The sequence below is a fragment of the Trachemys scripta genome, chromosome 6, assembly GCF_013100865.1.
Source record: "Trachemys scripta elegans isolate TJP31775 chromosome 6, CAS_Tse_1.0, whole genome shotgun sequence".
Lineage (NCBI taxonomy): Eukaryota > Metazoa > Chordata > Testudines > Emydidae > Trachemys > Trachemys scripta.
In genome coordinates this window covers 84,593,908-84,620,248 of record NC_048303.1, presented here as the reverse complement: position 1 = coordinate 84,620,248, position 26,341 = coordinate 84,593,908, and the positions used below count along the sequence as shown (strand labels likewise).

The 26,341-nt window shown below is 40.1% G+C and overlaps 1 protein-coding gene across 3 annotated transcripts in view; it reads left to right on the top strand.

Moving 5' to 3' along the window:
* The window catches only part of AOPEP (aminopeptidase O (putative)), a 368,640-nt gene that overhangs the window by 301,737 nt on the left and 40,562 nt on the right, over positions 1-26,341 (top strand). For all 3 annotated transcript variants that reach the window (XM_034773788.1, XM_034773786.1, XM_034773787.1), the window contains 2 exons: positions 17,001-17,087; positions 20,482-20,626. In XM_034773788.1, the coding sequence (XP_034629679.1) occupies positions 17,001-17,087; positions 20,482-20,622 (228 nt within the window). In that variant the 3' untranslated portion in view covers positions 20,623-20,626. The remainder of the gene's footprint in view (positions 1-17,000; positions 17,088-20,481; positions 20,627-26,341) is intronic.

Sequence of the window (26,341 nt, the reverse complement as noted above, 5' to 3'; positions counted from 1 at the left end):
AAAAACAACAAACCTACTTTTTGTTGTGCAGAAGCTGGGACTTTCCAGGTGCATCCACTGCCCAAGGTCAGTTAACATTTTTTTAAACCTTAATAACCTTGACAGTGTCTCTTTTGATATGCTTATCTAGGCTGAGCATGTTTGAGCATAGTCTTTTGAGAAAACCTAGTTTAGAAGTTTCACTAAAAGAATTTGAATAATTTAGTCACAAACATATTGACACTAGGGTGACCAGGTGTCTGGTTTTGGACCAGAACACCCGGTCAAAAAGGGATCCTGGAGGCTCCGATTAGCACCCCTGACCAGGTCGTTGACTGTCCGGTTGGTGGCGCCACTGCGCGACTCAGTGGGGCTGGCAGGCTCCCAGCTAGCCGCTGCACCACGCAGCTCCCGGGTCGGGGAGCAGTCGGCATATCTGGCTCCTAGCCTTAGGGGTGGCTGGGGGGGTCTGCGTGCTGCCCCATCCCCCACCCAGAAGCGCAGCTCCCATTGGCTGGGTCAGGGCAGGGGAGGAACTAGTGTGAGTGTGGTGCATGAGCACTCAGTGGGCGGCTATTGAGGGGTTGCGTAGCGTGCGCCTCTCCCGCTGCTGCCTGGCCCTCTTCTCCTCACATGGCTGGGCTTGAGCTGCAGTGCATGCCCGGCGGCGAACGCGGTCTGTCGCCCCATCGCTGGCACCCCGGAGTTCGAGGTATGTTTATCCCCATCCCCCTCACTGCATCCTTCCCTGTCACAGCCCGCTGCACCTCCACCCCCCTGCACCCACATACCTCCCCGTCCCATCCTGTCCTGACCTATCCCAGCCCTGTACCCCTTACAGCGCTCTCCCACCCATTCTCTCCACCTCCCAGAGCCGCCACCCCCATGTTCCTCATCCCCCACAGTCCTGCACCCCATTCACCTCCATACACTGCTGCACTCCCATTATGTCCCTATACGCCCCGGTGTCCCCCACATCCTCATGCACCTGTAACCTTCTGCCTCCCCCTGCATCCCCATCCACCCCACATACCCCCCCGCCTCTCTGTCACTGCCCTCTCATCCCCACCATGCTCTCATCCTTGGCCTCTTTCCCTCCCCATCCTCTCTCCTCCACCTCCAGCCCACCCTCCCCCCTTCCCAGGCTGGGTGATTTAGGCAACCCCTGGAAAAGTGTATGAAAAAGTCTCTGTGTAGGCAAGTGTGTGCATGCATGCATTGTACGTGTGTAAGAGACTGTGTGTCTTTGTGTAGGGAGGTGTGTGAATTGCCACATATGTATATACCTGTGTAAATAAAATTTGCAGCCTAACTCTTTGACCTTTATTCATTTTGCTGGCTTGTGCACAAAAAAAAAAAAAAAAAAAATTGATGACAAAATATGTGGGTATTCATTTCATAAGTTTTTAAAAGAGAAGGGAACTCTAAAAGAAATGTATTATTTCTTAAAAAATGAATGTTGACTAGTAATTGCAGAAGATCCAATGTAGCATACATTTCTCCCCACCTTTGTCTAGCAACATTATAAACTTTTTGTCGCAGACTTTCTCTTTTTATGTGTATGTCCAGCACCTACCACTCTGGAGCCCTTAACTTAGTTGGGGAGTCTAGCACTAAACAATTGTAATAATAAATAATATGGAAGTATATGTGTTAGTGCATGCTAGATGTGTACACATGAATACATGTGTGTATCTGCATGTAGGTGTATCTGCATGTAGGTATGGGAGTCAGTTTCTACAGATTTATTTATACAGGTATCTGGACAGGTGTGCATTTCTGTGGTTATGCTCTATGGATTTGTATTTGGGCTTCAGGAGTGGGCCTTTAATTATCAGCTGTGATAATGTGTGGTCCTAATTCCACACATAAAATTACAACAACTTTAGTGAACAAAAAACATGGAGCTGGTTACGAAAAATGGGAAGAGGGGAGGAAAAGAATCATGAAAACCTTTGTGAAATTTCATTTTTTTTAATTACCCTTTTTGACTATTTTGCTGCCAGCTCTAGCGTCCTATAACAAATAAAACCTGAAATTAGCATAATATATCTGTCAAAACAATAAATATGCCTGTTTGCAGTGAAAATGAACACGTGAGAGAAGGTGGGGGAGAGAGACAGATGTTGGGAAGGGACGGGGCAGTGGCATAGGCACCAACTTCTCCTGGGGTTGATGGGTGCTTGACCCCCCGGCCCTGCCCCCACCCCTGCCCTGCCCCCATTCCAACCCCTTCCCCAAAGTCCCTGCCCCAACTCCGCCCTCCTCCCTGCCACTACTGGACTCCTTCCCCAAATCCCCGCCACAGCCCTGCCTCTTCCCCGCCTCCTCCCCTGAGCGTGCTGTGTTCCTGCTTCTCCCCCTCCCTCCCACAGCTTGTTACGCTGCGAAACAGCTGTTTTGTGGCAGCAAGCGCTGGGGGGAGAAGCAGGGACACAGTGCGCTCAGAGGAGAAGGCGGAGATGAGGTGAGCGGGGGCGGGGCGTGGAGCTTTGTTGCCGGTGGGTGCAGAGCACCCACCAATTTTTCCCTGTGGGTGCTCCAGCGCCTATGGGCAGGGGCGTGTCCTCGGGGAAGCTGCGGAGCAAGAGTGTTTGGTTTTCTGGAATTAGAAAGTTGGCAACCCTGATTGAGACAATAGAAAAATCTTACAGCTGTGTGTCACAAACGTTGGTAATCAGTAATAAGCAGTCTTCTTATTAAGCTATTTCCACAATTAGCTTTCTTGGTTCTTTATTCTAGATAGGGACAGGAATGGTCTATGAAACCAAAAGACCAGAGGCTGTGGAAACAAGTCTACAGAGCAATAAAAAAGGTGATGAGACAGAGAGATCTGTGTACAAAACCATTTAGGTATGCTACAGAACAAGGGAATGGATAGGTGGGATTCTGTCTGTTCTATTTGATGGTGAACTGATATGTCTAGAACTGTATTTTATGTCCTGGTGAATTATGGTAGACTTGGTGATACAAAAAGTGGAATTTAGATGAAACCAACAGTTTTATGCTACATTTCCCCACTGCCTTCACTGGAGAATTTGTTTTTCTTTCCTTTCTGTCTACAGAACTGGCTTACTTTTTTTGTAATGTATGCTGCCTGCGTGGCAGATGGAAATTGTTTTGTTAGTTTTTCTTGCCTCAGCAAATTGGTTGAAATGCTATTCAGCCCATAACTCTTTCCCTTTATTTCAAGATCATAAGGTGGTAGATTTTGGGGAGAAGAGAAAGGGGTAAGACTGTAACTGTTTTTGCAGAAAATGTGAGTGTAACGAGTTAAGATCATAATATCATACGTCATGTGGGTGGCATCTTGCCATTTTTATACAACCGTTTCATTGTACATGAAGTCTGCCTATGAAACCAAGGCCATAAATTGGTGGCATCCTATTTCACTGACAGAGATCCAGTCATGCTAATATAAACCATACAAGGTGTTTGGTGCCCTAAAAATAGTGAGAATTATGTTTAGAACAAAATAATTTCAGCCCATTGATCTTTCCTAAATCATAAAATACTGGCAGATGTAAAAGTACAGATGAACTACAACACAATATCCATCTCTCTGCTTCCCTCCTGATGATTAAGTTAAACCCATTCTTGTGCTCTATTATCCAGCTGTCCTGAAGGTTGTCATTGAGCATTGTTAGAAAGCACCCTTATGGAACAAAGCTCTGTACAGTATATTGTAAAACTTCTTGGAGAATGGGAATTGGTCAGGAAAGGTCAGACCATGTTGCTATACTAACGAAAGAGGGAATTAGTATGCTTTCTTTTCAGAATAGTTCACTGGCTAACTCTCAGTCTCTGAGTATGCTTGGGGCTTTGGTGAAAATGGTTCCATAGCCCTCTGCACCATACGTATGTACCTTTTAATATGATATATAAAACTTGCAGGTTTCTGTCATCAGGTTGCATATACCTCCGCACAGCCTGATTAAGGACAAGAAGTCCCAGTTCCTAGGTCTAAGGTCATGTTGGATTGCAGAGCAAAACACTGGAGTGTTTCGTATTGTGTCATTCATTGCATATAACTGGGAAAATATCTATACAATACTTGTACTGAGCCTGTGTATTTTAGAGATGAGATCCACACATTGAATTGAGGCAGAGGAGGGGAATATGCAGTTTGTACTAATGCCCATATTGCCTACATTTTCTTTCTCTTTTTAAAACGGGAGGCAAAATAAAATCTGGTGTTTAAATTTAGATCCGTTAGATTAAAGCAGCTTTCTGTTTTATTCTATATTTAAACATATGGGACCAAATTAATCCCTGATGTAATTCCAATTGAAATCAGTGGAGTTTATGCTCTTCAGGAGGCTGCAGTGAGTGGGAAAAGAAAATTGAAAGGGTGGTTTCTGATAATACACCTTTCACTTTCCAAAGATGAGGCTCAGGACATTGCAGAGCTGGGTGTGAGACAAGAGAATTGGAACAGGATGAAGAAAAAGGCTTCCAGTAATGACAGTGAGAATGTCCCTTGGGTTGACTGGCTCTCATATCTGCCACAGAGGAATTGATGTGCTGGGATGAATTTGTAAGCTTGCCCAAAGGATAATCTAACTCAACACCAGTAGCTATTATTTGGGCTTGTTTTGTTGCTGCATGAAAAGTATGGGGGCTTTTCCTACAACTTGAGAAGTACACAAAATCCTGGAATCGGCATAACCTCTCCTAGGAACATGTTTAGACTGCAAGATTTATTGGGTGCTCAAAATAGCATTTCCCCAATCAGCAGCCCTCCCTCATTCCCTAACAGCTCCAGGAGCCAACAGCTGTGCATGTTTGTTCCAAGTGATTTCATTTGCTGCTGGGTGGCATTAGTGAAATGTTCCAGGCTCCTTATTGGTGCATTATACTATGTCATTCACTTATTATCCACTATTTTTCTAATTGTTTTGAGCCCTTAATTTGCTCCTCCTCTGGCAGCCCAACGGCATGGTGAAATTTTGAAAGTGGGAAGCAGATTGAAAGAGAGATCTAAATATGGAATTGTTTTCTATTTGTTCTTTATCCAAAGCAGCAAAGAAAGAGAGGTTGGTGCTTAGTTCCATTTTTCTAAAACCTGCCATATGAGGAGATGACTTTTTTTTGTGTGTGTGTATTAGGTGCTTTTGCTATATTTGACTGTATATACAATGCTGTGGGGCAGTAAAGAAAGAAATAGCGCTGTAATACAAACCTCCTGGCCTTGTCATAAATCTGAAAGATTATACTATTTGTATATATGTGATGGCCCTAACAGATTTGCCAGGATGTTAAGGAGGATGTAGGATTTAAAAACACAAACAAACAAGTGCCTTCAACAGTCTGGATTTGTGTTTCCTGATTGTTGCAGCGTAAGACTGTAGCCGTATTTGTATTTTTAACGGAGCACCCTCTTAATGCAGTAATTGACACAACTCTTTACTTGGAGCAATTTCTAAAGATAAATTTTATTAGAAATTACTATTTTTAATTCTCGATGGCTTGCTTTGTGCTTTTTCATTTCTCTTTAAATGTTGGCTGTAGATCCTGGTTATCTCTGGACAATACCACAGAGCAGGAAAATCTGTCACACTCAAAAAACATAAAATCTAGGTAGAATGGGGAATTGGTCAGATCAAAATTGTTAACCACAGTTAGTCCTGACATCATTACCTTAGCCACAAATAAACCACTCACAACCCCTACTCCCTATTGCTTAGTAACTGACTAACTTCCTAATATGTGGGTACAGTTTTGTCCCCACTATGGTTCTGCTACATTTCTTTCCCTGTCCAAAAGAGTTAAAATGGTGGGGTTGCGATGCCTCAGAGGAATTTTGCTGTATTCTACTGGGGTAAGAGTCTTTGGAAATATAAAGTGTGGGTGAGTGAGCGATGCAAAACTGGAAACCTATCCTGAAAGATGATCCCTCACTCTCACAGATCTTGGGAGACAGACCAGTCCTCGCTTACAGACAGCCCCCCACCCTGAAGCAAATAGTCACCAGCAACCACACACCATACAACATAAACACTAACCCAGGAACCTATCCTTGCAACAAAGCCCGATGCCAACTCTGTCCACATATCTATTAAAGTGACACCATCATAGGACCTAATCACATCAGCCACGCCATCAAGGGCTCATTCACCTGCATATCTACCAACGTGATATATGCCATCATGTGCCAGCAATGCCCCTCTGCCATGTACATTGGCCAAACCGGACAGTCTCTACGCAAAAGAATAAATGGACATAAATCTGACATCAGGAATCATAACATTCAAAAACCAGTGGGAGAACACTTCAACCTCTCTAACCACTCAGTGACAGACTTGAAGGTGTCAATTTTGCAACAAAAAAACTTCAAAAACAGACTCCAAAGAGAGACTGCTGAACTTGAATTAATATGCAAATTAGATACAATTAACTTAGGTTTGAACAGAGACTGGAAATGGTTGGGTCATTACACTATGAATCTATTTTCCCATGTTAATATATCCTCACACCTTCTATGGGTCATCTCGATTATCACTTCAAAGTTTTTTTCCTCTCTCCTGCTGATGATAGCTCAGCTCAATTGATTGGCCTCTTACAGTTGGTATGGCTACTCCCACCTTTTCATGTTCTCTGTACGTATAAATATCTTCTTTCTGTGTGTTCCATTCTGTGCATCCGATGATGGGGGGAAGGGATAGTTCAGTGGTTTGAGCATTGGCCTGCTAAACCCAGGGTTGTGAGTTCAATCCTTGAGGGGGCCACTTAGGGATCTGGGGCAAAATCAGTACTTGGTCCTGCTAGTGAAGGCAGGGGGCTGGACTCGATGACCTTTCAAGGTCCTTTCCAGTTCTAGGAGATGGGATATCTCCATTTATTATTAATGAAGTGGTCTGGAGCCCACGAAAGCTTATGCTCAAATAAATTTCTTAGTCTCTAAGGTGCCACAAGTACTCCTGTTCTTTTTGTGAATAAAACCCTGTTGTTCTCACTTCAGTAGAGTTTACAGCATAAACTGAGTTTACAGCATAAAGTCATATTTCCCTTAAAGTTGATTTCCTTAAGGTGTATGTATATGAGAGGTGTCACATTGACATGCTTGGACACTGAAGTCCTCTGTCAACCAGACACAGACCTGGACAGTGAGAGAACAAGCTTCTCTGTACAATCCTACTGATATGCCTCCGCCTTTAGTCAGAGGAACCATCCCTAGCTTAGTTCAGCCTCCGTAGGCCATTCACTCTGGCCACTCAGCTCAGTTGAGATTGTCCAATTCCTAGTGGGAAAGTGCATATTAAAAAGGCACCATTGTTGGCAAACACTATCCAGCTGTGGTAATGTCAGTACGACTTGGTCCGATTCAGATCCAGTTTCTTCTGGATTTTAGAGACTAGCAAACCTTCAGGATGCCAAAACTGGTAAAGTCCACTCCTGCTCCCAAAAGAGGTTCTGAAAAAGCAATGACTAAGGCATATGGATCCCTTGTTGATGGGCATGACCAAGCAGCCTGCAGAGTATCTGAACGGTTACAGTCAGGAGAGTGGGTTGTGTGTGTATATATTTTTTTTAAGTGGAATTTAAACATGTTTATCTTTGATGGAATATATGATACTTACCTTTCTGAGGAGAAAATCCCTCTATAATGCATTATTTTCATACTACTGTGAGAAACAAAACTTTTCCTCCCATGATCGGCAGTTCATTCATCTGAAACACTTTCCTGTTTGATCCTTTAAGGTCAGTTGGTCTGTCTAGTCTAATCTGTCTATTTTACGGTTTTATACTGCAACTCATCACCACTGTATCTGAGCATGTTCCATGTAAAATCAATAGCAATAGTGAAGACCCTGTTGGCTTTTATGGAGTCTCTGGCTTTCCTTTTTTGAAGTGGAGTAGAGTATTTGATTTTTATTATTTTATTCGGTAGGGTTATGAGATGGAAGGGAGTGACCGTGTTGACAGTGTTATTCTTACAGTGGAAATCCTTTTGGAAGAGGAAGGTTTTGTAGCATTTCCTAAGGGTGGTCAGACTCTGGATTCACCTGATCTCTTCTAAAGATTGTTCCATAGCCAGATCCCCATGATTGAGAAGGCTTGGTCCCCATCTCTCTCATGCTTTGTCCTGGACTTTGTGATCTACATTGTACCAGAGGAGCACAGTTGTCATGTTGGTTCATAGATCAGAATTTGATTTTTAATGTAGTTGGGGCTTGATGCATTCCCTGTTTTGAAAATTAGGACTGAAGTCTTCAGCTAGGAGCCAGTGGAGGGACATGAAATAGGCGCCACATTCTTTATTGGCTACAGCTTGTGCATCCTCTTCATGTTTCACTTCCAATTCAGTGAATTATAGTAATGAAGCCAGAGGTGACACATGCATGGACCAAGTTGCTTGTCTGGGAGGAAGGGACAAAGTTTCCTAGCAAAGTGGAGGTGAAAGAAGGTATTTTTAGATACTGATACTACCTAGTCATCAAACCTATACATTGGTGTAACCAAAGGGATGATGTGCTGGCCAGTTGGTACTTGAAGTCGTTTTTCTCTTTATTGAATGGAACATAAAACTTCTTCTACTTGCAGTTTTTAAAAACTTGAATAATAATGAGAGAGAACATGGTAGGTAAGATAATATCTTCATTGGGCCAACTTCTGTTGGTGAAAGAGACAGGCTTTCAAACTACACATATTCTTCAGGTCAGGGAAAGGTAGTTGTGTCACAGCTAAATACAAGGTGGAACAGAATGTTTAGCATAAAATAGTTAACTCATATTCTAAGGAATCATTCAAGGTGAAGTGGCCTGTTAACACACCTGCAGTCATAGAACAAAAAAGGGGGGCCAGTGGCTTACAGATGATTGTAAGAAGCCATAAATCCAGTCTCTTTATTAAAACCATTATTTTTAGTGTCTAGCAAAATTATGAATTTAAGCTCTCAGGCTCATCGTATGAAGGTGTTGTGCAGGTTTACTTTGAAGATGAGGACTGAGAGGTCAGATATGGAGTGATAATTTTATGAAAAGTGTTCGCCCACAGGTGATACGGTGTTTTTGTCTTATCATTTTTCTGTGTGAGTTCATTTAAGAGCATAGTGAGTGTCTGGGTTTGCCAATATAGTTGTTATTGGGGCATCTAGTGCACTAGATAATGTACACTACACATGATAGGCATGTGTAGGATCCATAGATCTTCAAAAGTGTGTTGTGGGGTATTGATCATTGTAGCTGTGGAAATATGTCAACAGGTTTTGCACCTGTTGTATTGGTGGGGTCTGATGCTGCTTTGAGTTGGTGGGTCCTGGTGTATGAGGAGCTTGCTTCTGATGATGAGGTTGGTGAGTTGTTTGAAGCCAGAAGAGGGGAAAGATTTCTTTCAGGATGTGGTGCCCATCTAGTATGGATTGTAATTGTTCAATTATACTCTGTAGGTTCTAGTGTGGGGTGGTAGGGGATAACTGGGGGTGTGCAGTTGAAGGGTTTTCCCCCCTGTATTGTAGCATATTCTCTCGGGGTATTTGGGTCACCCATTCCATGATATGATCTACTTCTCTGGTAGAGTGTCCTTTTTTGGTGAAGGCGGTTTTGTGTGTGTTAGATACCGCAGAATATGCTCCTTAAGGGCCTAGCTGTAGATAACATACTTCTTGTTACTGGATCTGTGAATATAAGTGTGGTGATCCAAGGGTTTCTTGTATATAGTTGTCTGTAGGGTTCCATTGTTGAAGCTCTTTGTGGTGTCCAGGAAGTTGATGCTGGTGCAGGACTGTCCTAGGGAGAGTTTGGTGGATGGGTGATGGTCGTCGAAGTTGTATTGGAAATTTATGAGGGAGTTTAGGTCATCTGTCGAGCGGATGAAAATATTATCGCTGTATCTCAGGTATATCTTTGATTTCAGAAATTCTTCCTCAAGGTGGCCCACGAAGAAGTTGATGTATTAGGGAGCCATCCTACTACCCATGGCTGGTCCCATAATTTGGAGAAAGTGTTTGTTGTTGAATGTAAAATTGTTATGGATGAGGATGAAATGGATGAGTTTAGCAATGTGTTTGAGGGGGATATCTGAATGCTGTCCATTGTCTTGTAGCTATTTGAGACAGGTAGCTATTCATCACTGTGAGGGATGTTGTATAGGGAGACAAGGATGGTGTTTTGAGGGAGGTTGTTAATGTTGCAGAGTTTCTGGAGGAGGTCGGTTGTGTCCCAGAGGAAGATGGCTCTTTGTGTGGGGAGTGGTTCGAGGATGGTTTCTATGAGTTCTGATATTCTTTCAGTAAGATAGTTGTGGCCTGATATGATGGGCCTGCCTGGCTTTCCTTGTTTATGTGTCTTGGGAAATGTGTAGAAGATTCCTGGGGTGGCTTCTTGAGGCATGAGCTTGTATTTCGATTTGTTTGGGCAAGGATTTGATGATATCCTTAAATTCTTGAGTGAACTGCAGTGTGGGATCCTCTTTGATTTCTTTATAGTAGATGGTGTCAGTTGCCGATTCCACTTTGTATTTAGCTGTAACACTCTGAGTATCTTTCCTAGAGCAGAAGATCTCTGTGTAGCTTGAAAGCTTGTCTCTTTTGCCAACAGGGGTTGGTCTAATAAAATATATTACCTCACCCACCTTGTCTCTCTAATATCCTGGGACCACCATGGTTACAATAACACTTTAAATTTTTTTTTGGCAGTTTAAGGGTTATGGGCATTACTTCATATGCTAGAGAATTAGACAGTGGGTACCTGATGAGTTATAGGTTCATGGTCAGACTTACTATGGCTGAGAAATTGAGCCCTGGGCAGTTTCAGCCATAGTAGTAAAATCAGAGCGGGAGATGGAGATTATTTTTGTCATTCTCCATTGGCTAAGTGGGGCATGGTTCTTGCCCCTACTCTGCAGTGTGATGTGTGGGAGCAGAGGAAGTCTTTGGTCTTTAGTGGTGCACTAAGGCAACCACTATGTAGAAGTGACTCCAAAAGCCAATGGTACTGCAGCAAAAAAAAAATTAAACAAATATTTCCAAAACAGCTGTAGAAGGTGGAGCTGATTACATCTTTTCAGCCATCTCCAGCCTGTTGCTACTTAAACACAAACATCCTGAATGCGCAAGACTGAAAATGAGAGAGGGAGGAAAGCATTTGGTTCAAGTACAAGAAGAGTATTTGTTTTTAACTAAAGTTCATTTTTAAAAAACATTTTTCAGTTTGCATGCTGTGTTAAACATTCTGTTATATCACAGGCATTGTGATATAGAAGCCTTGCTCCATATGAGGGAGATTATGGCACCATAAATGGGAAAAGCCTTCATGCATAGGAGGGAGACTCTCTCTTCCCGCAGTTGTTGAAGCTGCTGCACTAATCGGTGTTTGTACTGGTTTTTTGCCCCGTTCTTCTCTGAGCGCTATATATCACTAGCCTATCATCACTTTATCTGCGTATAATGAAAGATGAACAAAAGCATTGCAGTCATGTCCTGTTGTAGGTCAGAATTTAATAAAACGCAGCGAGAATAGGCAGACTGAAAGGACATATGGGGATTACAGAACTACATGTTTTAACTTAGTCACTTACTTGCAATGAAAGCTTTGACACCATAAGGAAGGCAAAATACACGAAACTGCTAGGTAGTTTCCCTGCTTGTACTTCTTGATGACAAACTCTGGCGCATGTAGTATTCTCCAACTGCAGAATGACTGACAAAAGAATGATGAATACATTCTGTTTGCATTTAATAGGATTTTGTCTAGTAAGAATATTTTAGCACATTGCTGAGCTGATACGCTGTCAATGCAATTGTAGCGCACGCATGATCCGTACATTATTATCAACACCACCTCCTTCAGAGCTGATTCAGCATCACTGAAAATCTTACTAAGGAGTACATTTCTACTGAAACGGGATTTGCATGCTAAAAACCCTGAGTCTGAGTACCTAATACTCATGTTAATTTGAAAAACCCAAACCTTACAGCATGAAACCTAGTGGGTGCAACTATTTAATTTCAATTTAAAATAGCAGCCATCTCAGCTATTTTAAAATTTAAGTGGGTACAAGGATATAGAAAAATCATTAAATCATTAAAAATATTTTGTTACAATAATGGGGCAAAGTGTGGGCAGTTTTCTAAACCCTACGTTTTCTGCCCTAACCAATTGTAAAAACTACTTTTAAATCCAAAATGTTAGTCTGCGGCACTCAGCAGTGTTCACTAATTATCCCTGAAGATAGTATAGCTGAATCCAATTTATGAGAAGCTAGGAAGAGAGAATTATGCTGAAAGGAAATAAATAATTTCAGATGGAAGAAATCGGTGATGATCTAATCAACAGGCCAGCATTCCGGGGCTCCAGAGATATTCAGCTTCCTCCTCATTAATTAAAAATAATCCATTGTTTGATTAGTTGCAAAAGTTTCTTTGTATTTCTCCTTCTGCAAGACTGAAGTCTGCAAAGAATCTCTAGCTCCTGTTGTCCATTATATTTACAATGGACTTATCTGTGGTTAGTTACTGTAGTATTTATAGTTTTGATTAACTTTTCATATTACATGTCTTTAGTTTCAATAGTGTAGTTGAACACATGGTTTGTAAATATCTTAGAAGTCTTTTTGGTCCAAGTTATGTTCTGTTTGGAGCTTTAGTTGGACAATAATACTTACTAAAAGTGTACTCAGGTTTAAAAAAACCTATATTTACTAGAGTCTCAAAACATGTTTTTGTTCTGAGATTTAGATTTGTTGTCTCCTGGAGCTTTTTTAATTGGATCCAGCTATTAGCAATATTTACTCATTTCCCCCGAAGCTAGTCTCCATTCTGCAGACCAAAGGCTTAGTACAAACTTTTTAGATTTTTTTTTTTTGTTTTTAATAAAATGCATGGTCTAAATTACTTGCTTTCTAAATCTTATTTGCAAGCCTCAGAGGTAAAATGTTTTCTGCATGTATGTTTCCTTGTTTGCATGTGTATGATGGAGGCTTTCAGTGACCTTGATTATTACAATATATTGTATAAGCTTTATGTGTATTTTAACTATGCCTGTCTGGCCATTGTTTGATTTTTGTAATCATTTGGAGGGTAGGTGGGTTTCAAATACTAAAAGTGATTGCTTCACTTCAAGGATTGTTTGAGATGGTCTAAAAATGTTGTCTTCAAACATAGTCATTGGGAAGCTGCTGGGCATTCACCATTCTTGAAAATCAGGGCACTTAAATATGGATTTAGTATCCCAGCTTTAAGCATCCATTTAAAAAAAATGTTGGCTCATATTTGTAAAAACAAATTTTCTTACTATATTTATATTCGTAATAACTGATTTAAGAATTTATTTTTATATAATTAGCTACTTTTTTACTTTTTGTTTTGAATTTTACTTTTTTGTGGGTTCGACAATAAACTAATCAGTGTCACTTTGGTTTCTAGTCAGTTTTACTTTCAAGTTCATTTGTACTAGTAAAATGCTACAGTGTTTGGGTTGTGAACAGTACTGCAGGGCATTATCCATTTGTCTAAAACTTAGAATTTTTTTAAAAAGTGAACATTTTTATCGGTCTTTTTTTTTTTAAGCTCTCTCTCTCTCTTTTTTTTAAACAAAGCTTTAAATTGGGGGCTCAATGCAACCTGACAGCAGCATCCATTTAAGACTTTGGTCTTAAGGATAGCAAAACAAAACAAAATAACCCTCTACTCCGATAACTTCCTTTGATTACTAAATTGAAATGGCATGTTTTCAAATGACATATTTGCAACAGCCCATGAACCCAAATTGTGCTGACAAAATTGTGGGATGTGTTGCAAAGTTCATAGATATGTACTGGAAATTTTCAGCTATTGAATGGAAAATTGGTAGACACTTCAGCATAATCCATAATACCAATTGGAAGGGGAGAACATTTTTAGTAGCTCAAGATGATCCATCAGGAACCTGACCTCCTACAAGACCTGCAGTCAGTTCTACATCCCCAAATCACTTTTCCTCCCTCCTCCTGAGCATCAGGCAGAGAAGTTGAGACTGTCAAAAGGACAACCATAAACTTAGATTCCGAGGCTGAAAAAATAAATTACATTCCAGAGTTTGGCATGTATGTCCTGCAGCTGCCAAACCCAGACCCAGTGTTTGTGCGTGGTTACAGGTGTTATTTCAGAGCTGGAGTACATAAGAGCCAGACAAAGTAAAGCACAATCAACTCTGCCAGCAGCAACAGGAAGAGTTGCTATAAATTACTTTTCAGGTTCAGTTTGTGCTGAATATGGTATAACTAGCCAAAAAAACATACGGTGCATCTCTCTGAGCTATGCAGAAGAGCACAGAGAAATGTGTAGAGCAAGAAGGGAGAGTCTGACATGGCTCTCAATATGAGAAAAAGTGTAGTGAATTCTTGTTTTTACTCATGAGTCTTTGCTTCCCCTTTCCCTCTTCCTTTGCACCAGGGAGGGATGGATACAGAAGAGCCTACACAAGATAGAGTGTGGTTACTTCTGTCCCACCACAAACTACTTAGTTTTCAATATTTCCTTTTATATATGTTCATTAAAGTGCCTAGAAACATGACACATTAATTACACAGGAAAGCAATGTTACCTGCTTTAAGTGTTGGATGAAAAGCAAGGAACTGAAGGAATTTTTTTTTCTCTCCTTCATATGTGCGTAAAAATCGTAATGTGAGAGGGATTAGCGCATGATCTATACTAGAAAAATTACCTGTTGCTGTGTTGATAGCATGTGTATCTGAACTGGTTTAGCTGCAATTGTGGTTTAGGACAAACTACATTTAGTGCCATGTTACAAAAAGACTTGATCACTACATGCTCAAAGCAAGCCTTAACTCCTCTAGCAGCTAAACCATCTTCAGCCACTGTTTACTGGAGTCCACTACATATGATGGATTAGAAAGCAGGTGGGAATGACTGAAATATTGTATTTGAAAAAGCGCTAATAATGACTGGTTCTCCTGCAGTTCGTTGTATTGAAAGTGCCTTTTTCGGCTTTGTGAAAATAGGAGGCGAACATGCCATCTGAGGATAACAGACATGCTGTTTCTACCCCATTGGTGATTCTCTGCACCTCAGTTTTGGAAATTTGCCATAATTTCTATAGCCAGAGAGTTTGTTCTGCATGCAAGATTCAAAGTGTCTACATAAAAAATACATGTCACAATAAGAGCCTCTTTTCTTTCATATAGCCAGAGAGTTTGTTCTGCATGTAGGATTCTAATACTTTTAGCTTGTCAGCAGTAACTTTTAAGAAACAGACTACATCCCCAGCACACAATTAGTCTTTTTATTGTTTGTTTTATATATTTATTATTACTTGTTTAATAAATGATCCCAAACACCTACCCCCCAACCCTGAGTTTCCGAAGTCCCTTGTTGTAGTCAGAAGTTGCATTCCAGAAATTTTATGGAAGAGGCCACACAGTGAAGAAATCAAGGACCCAAGGAGAATTTTTCCAAAGCCTGTGACCATTCATCACTTGTCATGCATTTAATTTTAATTCATGACAAGTGATGAGTTTAATGAGACTGTCAATTCATCTATATAAGCCTCTGAAATTCCTCCCTGTGATGTAAAGCTGATGATGGCTGACTGCCGAATCCTTAGAAGTTCAAAATTGTATCCCTTGTTGTAGTAATGGTAAAGGGTGAACAAAGAGTTGGGGGGATTGTAGAGCTTTAAGGAATAGCTTGCATCAACTTGAAATTGACTAAAGCATCCTCTTCTACCTCCAAATTGTTCACAAAAAAGACCTGTTTCCAGCTTTCATTTTCCCTGTTTTTTTTATCGGTAAATCGATCTTTAAGAAGTGATTTGTGCTAGATTAGTAGATAATTATATAATTTAGACTCAACCTGCCAAAAATATTGAAACTAATTATATTTTATTATTACTGCAAAAACGGATTGTTATAAAGTGCCTCTCCCTTGAAAGGCAGTAAAAGCAAGCTGTAATACAAGTAGTTTTTTAATGCACTCAACTGCTTTCTTTTTGAGGAATGCTGTGCCAATAATAGAATATAAAATGTTTGACTGCTCATTGAGTATAATTGAAGAAGCTGTGATGCAGTGTAAAATGACACTTAAAGCCACAGAAGTGAATGGTTAAAAACAAATCAAAAAGACCTCAAAATGCAAGGAAATATAAAGCATGCCAAAACTTTGTAAAGAAGCTGCATTCGAAAGCTGCACTGGCCATATTGCCCATTTTAGTAGCAATATTATTCTTTAACAGTTTGCATAAGCCAATAAGCCAACTGCTTTCACTGAAGTGCATTCGGTACAGCAAATCAGCAACTTGAGCATGAATAGATATTAGACACATTCTGACAAGCTGTATTGGCAAAACTGTGGTTTGCTGAAATGTAAATTATTTATTTCATGTTTTCTCATTTACCTTTTATCCTTTTCATCCCAGGATAGATGCAGCACTTGTCCACCAGATACAGTTTGTACAAAAATGTGTTTTAGCCTCATGTCCCCTAGGTTAGACACTTGCCTAAAGTAAATAATGCAATTGTTTCTTACATCTGCTTCCAGAGCTTTGAAGCAATAACTTCCTCTTTTGTAAAATTAAAAAAGAAAAGGAAAAAAGTATTTATTTATTCTAATGCTAAGTGTAATTTTTTAAAAGTAGTTTTGTAGAATAATAGTTATGTTGAAAATAACAGACTCACTGATTCAACACATTTAAGTTGTGATTGGGATTGGTTTGACAGTTACAGATGCTTGTTTATCCAGATATGTTGGGGTCCAAAAATCCTACTATAGATGCACATTTTATTTTTAGTGTGTCAGATGAGTATTAATGATCTAATGTTTTTTAGAGGCACATGACTCAATGCTCTAAACAGCATCTGCCTTTAAAAATAGGAACTTCATTTGTGTCCATATTTAGGGGCACATAGATTTTTAAGCAAGATTAGCAAGTCCTACTGAAGTACTTGAAAATGTTTCACAAACTGCCATTCCTCCAAAACACTTAAAAAAAAATTAAAAACTTTTAAAAAGTTGAGTGACATTGTATCAAGTGCATATCTACACCGACACAGTATGCATGTTTAATATTTATTTTCCTTTTCCAAAGGTTCGACATCGATGGTGTGAGCTTGTTGTTAAACACAAATATACAAGAAGATATGCTGACATTGAGAAATTCCTCAAGGAAGATCAGGTCAGTTTAATTTATTAACATTTTCAAAATAATCACCCTGTGTTGTGTCAGAGTATAAACTGATTTTAACTTACCGTATATACTTGTTCATACGATGAATACTTTTGGTAAAAAAGTGACGCAGCAAAGAGGCTTATAAACGGGTCTACACCAAAATTTGATGATTTTAAACTCTTATGGAATCATTGAATTGAATATCCAATACATTGTCGTTTTGTTTACCTGGAGCATTCACAAGCATGGAGCCCCTCAGCTCCCACTGGCTGGGAATGGCAAACCATGGCCACTGGGAGCTGAGGGGCTCCATGACTGTGAACGCTCCAGGTAAACAAAACGTTCAGGCCCTGAAATATAGGGTCGGCTTATGAAAGGGTCATACAGTTTTTGCTATTTTTACCTAACCATCTTGCGGGGAGTCAGCTTATAAATGAACCGGCTAATGAACGAGTATATACAGTACTCTCTAGCTGTGAATTGTCAGATATCTGCATCTGAGACCTACACTATCAGGCTTTTATAATATTCAAAAGTAGTTTCCAAGGTCCTGTCTTTCTAGGCAAAAGATGCTGGTTTAACAATGGTGGTTAAGCAATTTAAACTCTGTTTCAGCTAAACCAAGTTAACAGTGGTTGACCAATGAATGTGGATGGAGCAAAACCTTGTTATAATCAAGTTAAAAGTCCAGATGATAGCTTAGGTAGAGATTTAGGCTAGAACATAGTTTTATAACTAGGTTAAGCCTCAACTACACGCTTAACCATAGTTGTAAAACTCTTGCTCAGTTGTTAATGAGGTCAAAGAATCCTACCTCTTGTATATATTACATATATGCAGTAGGGCCTAAATCATGCTGTTCTGACAAGATCACTCACATTTATTTTACTCACAATTTTTAACTTAAATATGTACATGCATCCTCCCAACACACACACAGTGACATTATTGGTGCTGCTACATTCAGTATACTAAATTATAACAATTCACACTTTATTTGCAACATATGAGATTTTTTTTAATGGCTGATCAGACAACATGCTGTATTTTTCATGACAATAGATTGCAACTTTGTCTTGCTACAGCAGCGCAGCTTTTATTAGTCTCCTGAACACTATCTTCTAGATCTAGATTACACTCCTAATATGCAGGAGAAGCCAGAGAACTAGTCCAAAATCCACAGCAAACAATTTGTTCTGATAAACCCGTTTACATAGATTTTTTTTAAATATATGTTTGTGAATTGTGCACATTTTAAGTTTTATATAAAGGGATGCAATTTCAGATACATGGAAGCTGTCATATCAGCCCCTGGTAGGCAAACGAAAAGCAACTGTATCTTCAGCTCTCTATTAAAAGCCAAGTTGAACAGCAATATATTTAGAATGGTGATTATGCCAAATAAGGATCAATGTTTTTCTGCTTTGTCGGGAAAGAATTTTTGAAATCATAACTGCAGAGTTTTTAAGCTGTTATCTTTGAGATCCTTCTTATAATTTACTCCAGCAGGGTGTACAATTTGTGGCACAACTAAGTTCTGGAATGATTACATGTGAAATCAAAGCACTTTCTTGGCCTTACTGATCATGAAAGAACGTTGTTATTTTAAAAGTCTGCAAAAAATGCAAATGTGACTAATCCAATTTGGGATAACAGAAAACCAGTGTTTACTGCATTTTAATGTTTGAGATTTGGGTGAAATTATTACAGCTGTGCAAAAAAGAGATTTCATTTTGTGGAGGATTTTGATATTTCAAAATTTGGTTTCATTCTGATTTGGAACCAAACCCAACTATTTAGCAATTCTCTGCGAAAAGGAAGGAACTCTGCCTCCAGGATACTCTGCCTGCTAAGGAGCTGAACCCAGAGAAGCTCTAGAGCAAGAGTCGGCAACGTTCGGCACACGGCTCGCCAGGGTAAGCACCCTGGTGGGCCAGCCCAGTTTATTTACTTGCTGACGCGGCATGTTCGGCCAATCACGGCCCCCACTGGCCACGGTTCGCCGCCCTGGGCCAATGGGGGCTGCGGGAAACGGCACGGGCGAGCGATGTGCTGGCCGCGGCTTCCCACCACCCCCATTGGCCCGGGACGGCGAACTGCGGCCAGTGGGGGCCACAATCAGCCGAACCTGCCGCGGCAACAGGTAAATAAATTGGCCCGGCCCGCTAGGGTGCTTACCCTGGCGAGCCGCGTGCCAAACGTTGCCGACCCCTGGTATAGAGTCTTCAGTTCCAAGGCAAACAACACTGTCCACAAACACGTTTTAATTTTGCCAAATTACCAATTCTGATGATAATTTCTAGAGCTAGTTGAAAATAAATGTTTCAAGAAATATTAAATTAAAATGTATATTTTTTAGTGGTAACTTCATTCTTCTTTCTGGCACTAGATGGTATGTTACATTGCATAAAAACATACCCCCACTACTTACTAATCAGGATTGTTCACTTGGGCATGACTGCAAGAGTTAACTCAACATTTGTAAAAACTCTGGTCAACGTAAGGGGACTGAGTTTGCAAACCCACACTTGTATTTGCAGCCCATGTTTATGTCAGTAGACACATTGTGATCAGGTTAGGTTGCAAGATCAGGACCAGCGTCAATCTAGCTCAAGTGATTTGCATCTTCAGAAAAGGATATGGTAATCAAGGGTGAAATCTTGGTTCCATGGACTTCAGTAAGGCCAAGATTTCATCCCATAATTTTCCTTCCTGATTGAGACTCTCAAAATCAGCATTAGGGAGAGCTTTGCCTTTTCCTACCAGTCCAGAGTTGTAACTGCGGTATGTGTATCCACTTTAAGGGACCAGTCTGAAACAGAAACCCATCATTTTCAATTGATTTTAGTTAACAAAATTAAGTAGGCATCTCAGAATGATTGTTTCAATTGATACATACCAGTGACCATCCCTGCATGTGGAAAGGTCCCATCTGGGAAAGAAAATCAACTAAAGACCATTCAAATTTCTGTCATGTTAGAGGATAGGCAAATTGCCCTCTCATGAGACATTTGGAAACAGCTCAGTTGGTGGCTGAGAGAGAGAGAACATGGACTTCAACCTGAAAAGCAGGGGAAGAAACAGCAGGAAAGCATTTTCCGCACATAAGATGCTGACTCTAGCTGATTATCAATCTCCAGTGTAAATGTTCTTTTGGTAACATACTTAATAAAACACTGACAATCCTCCGATTGAATAGTCTCCAAGAGAGACTGACAGAGAACTGTATTTTGGAGAAAAAAATATGTACCTGTTAAAGGAAAAATAGCTTTGTACATGAAATGAGATTGGGTACTGTATGCGTTGTGTTGGGAGCTATGTGAAACAAGCTTGTCTTTAAAAACAAGCCAGCTAGCTGTAATTGGTTACGGAATGAAGGGGTGTTTTCTTCCTCTTGCAGGCTATGGGTGTTTACCTGTATGGAGAATTAATGGTGAATGAAGATGCAAAACAACAGGAACTTGCCTATAAATGCTTTGCTGCAACACAAAAACAAATGGATGTGTCCTCAGCCAAAGTGGTGGCAGAGATGTTATTCTGAAGAGGTGATTTTTCTTGATTAAAGTATTTAATCCTCAGCCTGCTCTTTAGTGAGAGAATATGCATAGCGCAGTAAATAAACTCTTGCACAATGTAGAATTTGCTGATATTCAGCTTGAAGAATCACTCATTAAATTTCTTGCATGTTTTTTTTTTCCCCACACCATTGCTGGAGTAATGGATCACTGCTGCACAAGGGATCTAGTTGAGGAGCATGGAGAAGAGAGAGGTTTTTTTACTAAGACACTTCTACATTTACAACACTTCTTAAACATGGCTGCACTCACACCTGCAAATAGAAAATGATATGAACTTGCTAGGGGATGGCAATTACTGGAGTTGTTTAACAAAATCTGTGTCCACATGAGGCATTGAACTCATACACTTACAAACTAGTTGTCCAGCGTGGTTCTGGATTCAAATTAGTGTGGCTTACATGCTTTTGAGTATTTTGTGTGAGATAGTTAAGATTAGTGTTGGTTATGCTAGGAAGTACCTGTTTATAAAGATACGCTAATGACTGTCACATAAAGATAAACATTTTATAGCTTTATTTTGATTTGCTTCTGGTTCTACTTGAAATTAGTGGCTAAGGGACAAAAGTAGAAGTCATCTCACTAAACATGGTTGGAAAAAAAAGCAAAATTGCAGTTAAGTATAACCACATAGATGAAAGACATTATATAAACTGGCCTTTTACACCAAATACTATATAGATAGTGACATATTCCCTTCTTTCATCCTATTTGAATATCCTGAGCTTACTTTATGGTGTTTGTACATGCATGTTTAACCCATAGTCAATTAGGTTTGGTATGAAGATCCTTTCCAGTACAGCATACCGCAGATTTTTGTGTAATGATATAAGCCATCTGACAGCCTGTTTTCCTCGGTTGTTCACATAACTTTACAGTTGATTTGTGGTAACACAATTCAGACAACAACTTAGCAAAAACATTGGTCAGTATTTGGTACTGAACAGGACCCCTTGATTCGTCTTCCCTTCAAACCTGTACATGTAGGCAATGCTTGAAATCAGGCTCCATTTGCGTTTGTGGCATTTATATGGACTAGGAGAGTGGTTTTCAATCAGGGGTCTGTGAACCCTTTCAGGGGGGCTGCAGCACCCCAGGGCTCAAACCCGGTGCCCCGACCCCTACCACTGAAGCTGGCAACCCCTCCACCCCAGCCAGGAGTGGTGGGGGGCTGAAGGTGGCAGCCTCTGTCCTGAATCTGGGAGCGGCACAGGGCTGTGCCTGCCGCCCCTAGCTCCCCCTTGCCTGCACCCTGCGCGGTTTTCAAACTTTGAATTGAGTCCCCCCTCTTTGAGTTATTTTTTTGGTTGCATTCCCCCACAGCCCAGACAGGCAGAGTGGTCTTGGTGCTCCCTCCCTGGACCCTGCTATTCGGAGCTGGCTTCAACCATGCCAGCCCTTGCCCCCCCTAAATAGAAGTAAAACTATGCCTATGGGGAGCCCTGAGTTGCCCAGTATTTTCACTGTATATGTTCTAGTCCAGGGGTTCTCAACCTTTTTTTTGCAGAGGTCTTCAACATGCTATAAAAACAAGCTATTTGTGAATAGCACCATTCTTCTGGTACAGAGACAGTGACTATATGCCTATGCCTGCCAAGAAAACTGTGATAGGTTTGGAATAGGCTTAGAGTGCCAGCATACCAGTTATTGGGGGGAGGGGGGTGTCTTGCTTTCTAAAACAGGTAGGAGACCAACTACAAAATGTTTGCATAGTCATGTTTAGATCATCTAGGCTGAGAACCACCTACTGAACCCCAAACAAAAAAACACTATTAACAGCTGAGCCTATTTGTAATGGTTTCAAATGTTTTTAACGGCACCAAGGGCCAGAAATATGCAGTTAGAATGGTTTGGTCTGCTGCAATATATGGTGTTCTCTACCAAAAGTCTCTTAAATACCTAGGGGAGTTTTATTAAGGTAAAAAGGTTAAAATTATTTTAACTCCATTGGTGATTGCCTTTGTGTAACTTCCCTATGCTAGTTACTGCATGTGTCCTATAACCAGCTTGGTTCTGATGTTTGAAACGGGTGATCTAAATAAAATTATTTAATCAGCTACCTGAAGGAGATGAGATCTTAAAGATATTGTTACAGAAAGTGTTTAAGATACCAGATTTACAATCGTTGTTGTTTTAAACCTGATTGTGTGATGGGAAAGAGACTACACAAGTGTCCCTTAATGTTGTGGCTGTTTGGGTTCCTGGCATGCTGATTTGTGATTTAAGATTAAAATCACATTGCCAGGGATTACCACATAACCATGACTGTGCCTCCTATTATGAAAATCCTATCTCCCATATGCATTGGAATCCTCTACAAAAAAAAATTCAAACAAAAGGAGAAAATGCACCATTGAAGACCTTCATCCTATCTTTGAGACGAAGACCTCTCTAACAAGGTGCAGAGCTTAGCTGATTGGTGAACAGTGATTGATTTCCTCTTTGTTCACAGTGGCTAAGTTCTGCACCTGAAGAGAAGGTGAGATGGGAAACTTCTTAAAAGTCAACCTACCCAGGGCAAAGTAGTTTGCTGGCTGAGGTACACAGTGGGTTGGGGTATAGTTTTATAGTGTGTGTGAAATTGAGCTTGCAGAGCATAAGAGATGGTAGAGACTTGGAAAAGAACAGACTTTTCCTGTCAAGAATGCAAGAAATGCACTGTAAACTATCAGGTTTGGCTACAAGCAAAGAAGCAGTCAATAAGTCTGAAAAATTTATACATATTGTAATGTAATCTCAATGCTTTTCTAAAAGTTGGAGACAAATATGTTATTTGTTCTAAACCAACTTAAGTCTGTAAAGCTATGCTTTATAAAGTTTTAGCCAGTGATTTCTCTATGCTTATTGCTTAGCAATATGTATTGTTTGCAGGAAATGATTTTTTACGGCTGCTGCTGTTCCAGATTGTTGATGGACCCGTCCTCCGGTGCCTACTGAGCTGATATCAGTTCTGATTTTACATACTGGCTCAGTTCAGCAGGAACAGGAGTCGAGCCCTAAAGCAAAAAGATGTGCCTATGAAAAGTGTAACTTTTTCTGTCTGAAACCAAATCTAGTACAGATTGTGATACTGTGCTTTTGAACACACGAGGTGTTCTAAGGAAGAAAAGCTTCCTCACTATTGTATAGAGAACTCCTGTTTTTTTGTTTTTTTTTTTCCTTTTAGTAGAACACACAAAAGGTATGTAGTTAGTTACACAGTCTGCTTGTATCACTATTTTCACAAGCCTTGCTAACATTTTAAATTGGGGGAGCTTGTTTTCACTTCAGCTCTTCCCAACAAATTATCTTGTCCCCTTGGACCGATATTCTAATGGCTATAGCACCAAAGTAGAGTGAAACTGTAGGCATCTACAATGTGACTCTGCCTTATGGTAATAATAGGAGTAACTTTGCTCCTGAATTGTGGGAAGACTAGTTAACACAACACTTCTAAATTACATTGGGAGACTTGTGACAGAACACATGACAGTCACATGACTATTAAGTAATTCCCATTCATAACTGTATTACTATAAATACCAGGCCAGATGATCACATGGTGTAATTCAACTCCATTGAGCTATGTAGATATACACCAGCTAAGCATCTGGCCCTTAATTATATTTAAAAACTTACTGTTTGTAACCTAAAGAGGGGAACTCCCCCCGCCCTTTTGAAAAAAAAATGGGACAGTTAAGAATATACAGAGAGCTTTTACAAGCATTCCTTTATGGTGACACTGTTATAAATTTTACTACTGCTTCCGTTGCAGGAGAAATCACAGAAAAAAATCTTAATATATCTACTACTAAATCCTGGTAGTACTAGGATTTCATTGAACCTGGTAGACATCAAAGGAAGGATTATGTGCCTGCTAAAATAATCAGCTGACAAACATTTACCTCTTAGTATTTATCTTTTCAAGGGCTTTTTGCTACCAAGCATGTAAGAAAAAAGCACCAACTGCTCCCCACCCCTAAAAACAAAAAAAGGACATTATTGTGGATCCAGCTAGTTACCTAGCACAAGCCACTTGCTGACCCTTATTGTTGTTAAGATTCATTGTATGGTGTTATGACAATTCTGTATTGCAAATACCAAAACAACTTATGTCCACATACAAAAAGGTGTTGAGAAGAGACCTGTTGATTTGAAGAAACACTTTAGCAAAGGGGCATCGCTGAAATTAGACTAGGTTTCACGCTAAGCACAGCAAACTGCATGAAAGTCTCTGCCATGCCAGAGCAATTAAGTGGATTTCTTGGAGAGACTTCTTTGCTGGTCTACTCTACCATCCCAAGGGAGGTTTAGATCAAGGGTGAGGGTTGTTTTGAATGTATTATTTGGTATAAAGATCCTAATCTAAGAGACTAGAAGAAATTCAGTTACTTTGGTTATGGAGTTGACTGGACTGAAAACAATTGTCACTAGAAGCAGGATTGGTTTTCTTTACGACTATATATACTTTCCATTACTAAAAACTTTTTTCTCCCCAAGTGACGCTCCTCTTGTATTGTAGAGGCATCAAATGTAACTCTTCTCTATGCAAAGACTACTGGACTGGATGCACCCAAAATCGATCTTTTCATGGTACTGGACCCTTAAAAATGGGGGCGGAGGGGTGGAGGAGGAGTTGGGCAAATATTTACCTTGTAAAATATTTTCCCTCAATAAATTGTGTGTGGTTTAGTACATTTATAATGCTAAAATAGTTAATGTGCCTAACCGCTAAGCAATGGAAATAATCTGTCTTTTACTGTAAAGGAGAAATAGAAACTAACTTAAAAATGAGTTAGTTAATGAGTAGTGATGGAAATAAATTCAACACAGGGGGGGAATTAAAAAAAACCCTCTTGCACAAAGCCTATGAACAGTGCTCTGCTGGTAACTTATTCAGTAGTGTGCTCAAACACAATGGAGCATAGCTACTCTTTCCCCTACATTCTCTGTACCACACCAAAATTCAGAAACACATTTTTAATTACCTGGGTTATATTCAGTCAGCAATTCAGATTCTGTCTTTTAAATTCAATAAGAATTAGGAAGCTGTCTAATAGCGTGCTGAGTTACTGTAATGACTTCTAATATAGTTTCCCCCACAGAGGTAGTGACTAAGGGATCCTATTCATAAAAGAGCTATGCCCCATTTCACAGGTTTTCTGCAGAGGCCAGTAAGGGAGAACAAGTACAAATACTCATTCTTCGTGCTTTCATTGTATAAGGGGAAATAATTCAGAGCTGAATAAGGCACTCAGAGGATAAACATGAATCAATCATCAGTCCTGGAAAGTTTGCATCCAATAATAATAAAAGTAAAGTGCAAACTAAAAGTGTTTTGACCTTGCTTGGTTCTTGATATATAAAAGTTGTCTCAAGTTTTCCCCCTCTCAAACAACTTGTTTTTTCCTACTTGCTTTTGATATTGGAAATATCAACTTTACTTCTCTCTCTTTGCTGGAGGGTCTTACCCAGGTATTAAGAGGCTCTGACTGTGATGTCATATGAACTGCAGCTTTCTCTGCCACCAGCTGAGGAAAAGAGGGGACAACATAAGAATCAGTTGGGGGTGAAAGAACTGCAGCACATTTTATTGCTTCCTCTGACATTACACTTCATGTCCTCTAAACATCTCGCCCAGAACCACGCAGGAAGTGACAACCTGTTGTTTCAAAAGCAATCCAAAATAGATATTGTTTTGGGGGA